The 2,633-nt window shown below is 43.1% G+C and overlaps 1 protein-coding gene across 1 annotated transcript in view; it reads right to left on the bottom strand.

The window, feature by feature from the left end:
- Window positions 1-1,794, bottom strand: part of slc25a11 (solute carrier family 25 member 11) — a 6,846-nt gene extending 5,052 nt beyond the window's left edge. Inside the window, exon 1 of the mRNA XM_020587499.1 lies at window positions 1,556-1,794. Coding sequence (XP_020443155.1) covers window positions 1,556-1,620 — 65 coding nt within the window. The 5' untranslated portion in view covers window positions 1,621-1,794. The remainder of the gene's footprint in view (window positions 1-1,555) is intronic.
- Window positions 1,795-2,633: the final 839 nt, after the last annotated feature.

Genomic DNA, 2,633 nt, shown 5'->3' on the forward strand with positions numbered 1-2,633 from the left:
GCCTTTAAAATGTCAGTGGAAAAGGGCCAAACTTCTCTAGAACTAACGGTGGCATCTTCAGGAATCTCATTATGTCCCACCAAGAGTCCAAGACCTATATTACATTTATTGTGACGTGAGGAACAAAAAAGGCAGCAAAGCCTCACATTTAAAGAGCTGCAATCATAAAACATTGTAGTATTTTTGTTTGAAAAATGACAGAAATATCATAAATGTCTATAAAATGCCAGAGAGCAGTACAAGTGGCCATCATTTCCCACAGTCCAAGGCGATGTCTTCACCTGAGCCACGATGTTTTATTTACTATCATATACAACAAAGAAAAGCTGTAAATTTTCACCTCAGGAAATCAGAAAACATCAAATATTTGGCACTTTCACCTGATCAATAACAAAAACTAATATCTGATTAGGAACAATTCAATTTGATTTCATTTTCTGATCCAGTAATCGATGAATCAATAAATCGCTGCAGCTCTTCTGTCAACTTAATGCTTTGTTGTGTAGCTTGTCTCTCTCCTTATTCTCAGTCTTTAATATTAATAGTATGTGCATGTTTTGTGTGCACACATCCTTAATCTGCTCCCTGGTCCAAGTTTAGAACAGGACTTGTCATCTGACAGGTCTGTAAAAGCATTCATACATTAATACAGAAACCCTTGAGTTTGGCTCCTAAACGTTGCTGATGCTGCTCTGACCTCCAGCTGAGCATCCACAGTGACAGATGTGTGGCGGGAGATCCACCTCTGTGCTGCCTGAGGCTGCCAACTCACAGTGATGTCCACGACATTAGCTGGAAGCCTCGTCAGTTACTCTCACTACATAGAAAAGCCAACTATGGCTCTGCTCTTATTGATGACAGTTAGCATGCTAGGGGGCTGTCTGTCTGTCTGAAGCTAAACCGGGACCAGACCCGACCAGTGGACCCCTGATCGCTACCCAATGAGAACTCACAGCCAGTTTAGTGAAGCTAACGGAATGAAACCTCTGTTGGTTTTATCCTGACAGCCTGTGTAGCCTTTAGCCTGCTAGCATAACTGGTTAGCCTAAACACTGACCACGGGGATCCAGGGGCAGTTCACGGATTTGATTTTGACAAACAGTCAAACACAGATTTGTGATATTTTACGCTGTATATTGCAAACGGCCTATTAACACCTGCCTCTGCCAGCTAGCATCAATGTTGGTGCTACTAGCAAACTTCCCAGCTCAGCTCGATAGTTTGACAAGCGTGTCACAGCACACAAAACGTATTTCAATAAGACTACTCCGCTTTATTACGCCTTCTTTAAAAGGCTAAGGAGGTAGAAGTTCGTATACGGCTAGCTAAAGAAATGCTGAGGGGAACCATAGTGCTGTCGAGCTCCTTTTCCACTATCAGTGTCCATCGTAAACAGGGATCAGTACAAGCAAACATTAGATATGGTTAAAGGTCACAGGTTGAACGAACCGGGGTAAAGGTTGTTTCAGGATAATATCTCAAATCGATGGGGAATAGATCTCATCAACATGTTGACCGCTAACATTAGCACGTTAGCATTTGACATAGCACCTACCCGGCCAAACCTCCAAACAGGAACTTGATGGCCTTCGGAGAGGTCTTGGGCTTTGCCTCCGCCATGTTCCCCCGGTCGGTCAGTCCCTAGTCAGATTCCAGCTGCCTTTGTGCCCCTGGGCTGGACGGTCCACCTACTCACACGCCGGTGTAACAGCAGCGGCTGGGGCAAGGTGACTCTCTAGAGCAGGCAGATCCGGACTAGACACGAAACCCTACGGACCAATCGGGAGCCGAGGGCGGGGAGCACGAGGAGCACGAAGATCGACGAACAGCCACGAACAGCGACGAACGCTGAAGTAAATTCAGGGATACGATTTGTAGCTCGTACATCTGAATACCACCCTGAAAATGTCGCCGGACACCACGAAACAGCAAGTTAAAAAAAGAAGTAAAGATAAAAGCAGGAAATTACATTTTATCTAAAAGTAAAAATATTAAGGGGATTAGGTTAAAAACACAAAATATGTAGTGTTGAATATGCTTTTGATTGATTTGATTAGACTGAATAATTAATGAATGAATAATAATAAATGTTTCAAAGGACTAAAACACCACCGAGGGGGATAAATATCTCCGGCTCAACACCAGTCAGTCAGAACTGATGAAGCCTCTTGGATGAGAGGTGAAGTTTTTGTTTCAGCTAAACGGTACAATCTTATAGGTTATGACTCAAACCATGTACAATCAGTGACAGTAATGCAAATAATAATAACAAGAAGATTGTCAGGTGTTGTGAGATTGAGATTGAGATATTATATTATGAGTTATGATGATTAGCCATCAAATGTCAGTGTAAATTATCTGAATTTAAATGCTTTAAATGGTTTATTAATGATTACAGTTAAACAAGGAAATCTAGCCACAGGGGTTGCAAGCCAGTGACTTCTGTGCTGGTCCCAAGCCCAGATAAATAGAGAGGGTTGCGTCACGGAGGGCATCCAGCATAAAAACATGCCAAACTTAAACATGCAAATCATCACTGCGAATTCCATACCGGATCGGTCAAGGCCCGGGTTAACAACGACCGCCACCAGTGCTGTTGACCTACAGGGTGCTGGTGGAAATTGGACTACTGT

Source organism: Monopterus albus, unplaced genomic scaffold (genome assembly GCF_001952655.1).
Source record: "Monopterus albus unplaced genomic scaffold, M_albus_1.0 scaffold460.1, whole genome shotgun sequence".
Taxonomy (NCBI): Eukaryota; Metazoa; Chordata; class Actinopteri; order Synbranchiformes; family Synbranchidae; genus Monopterus; species Monopterus albus.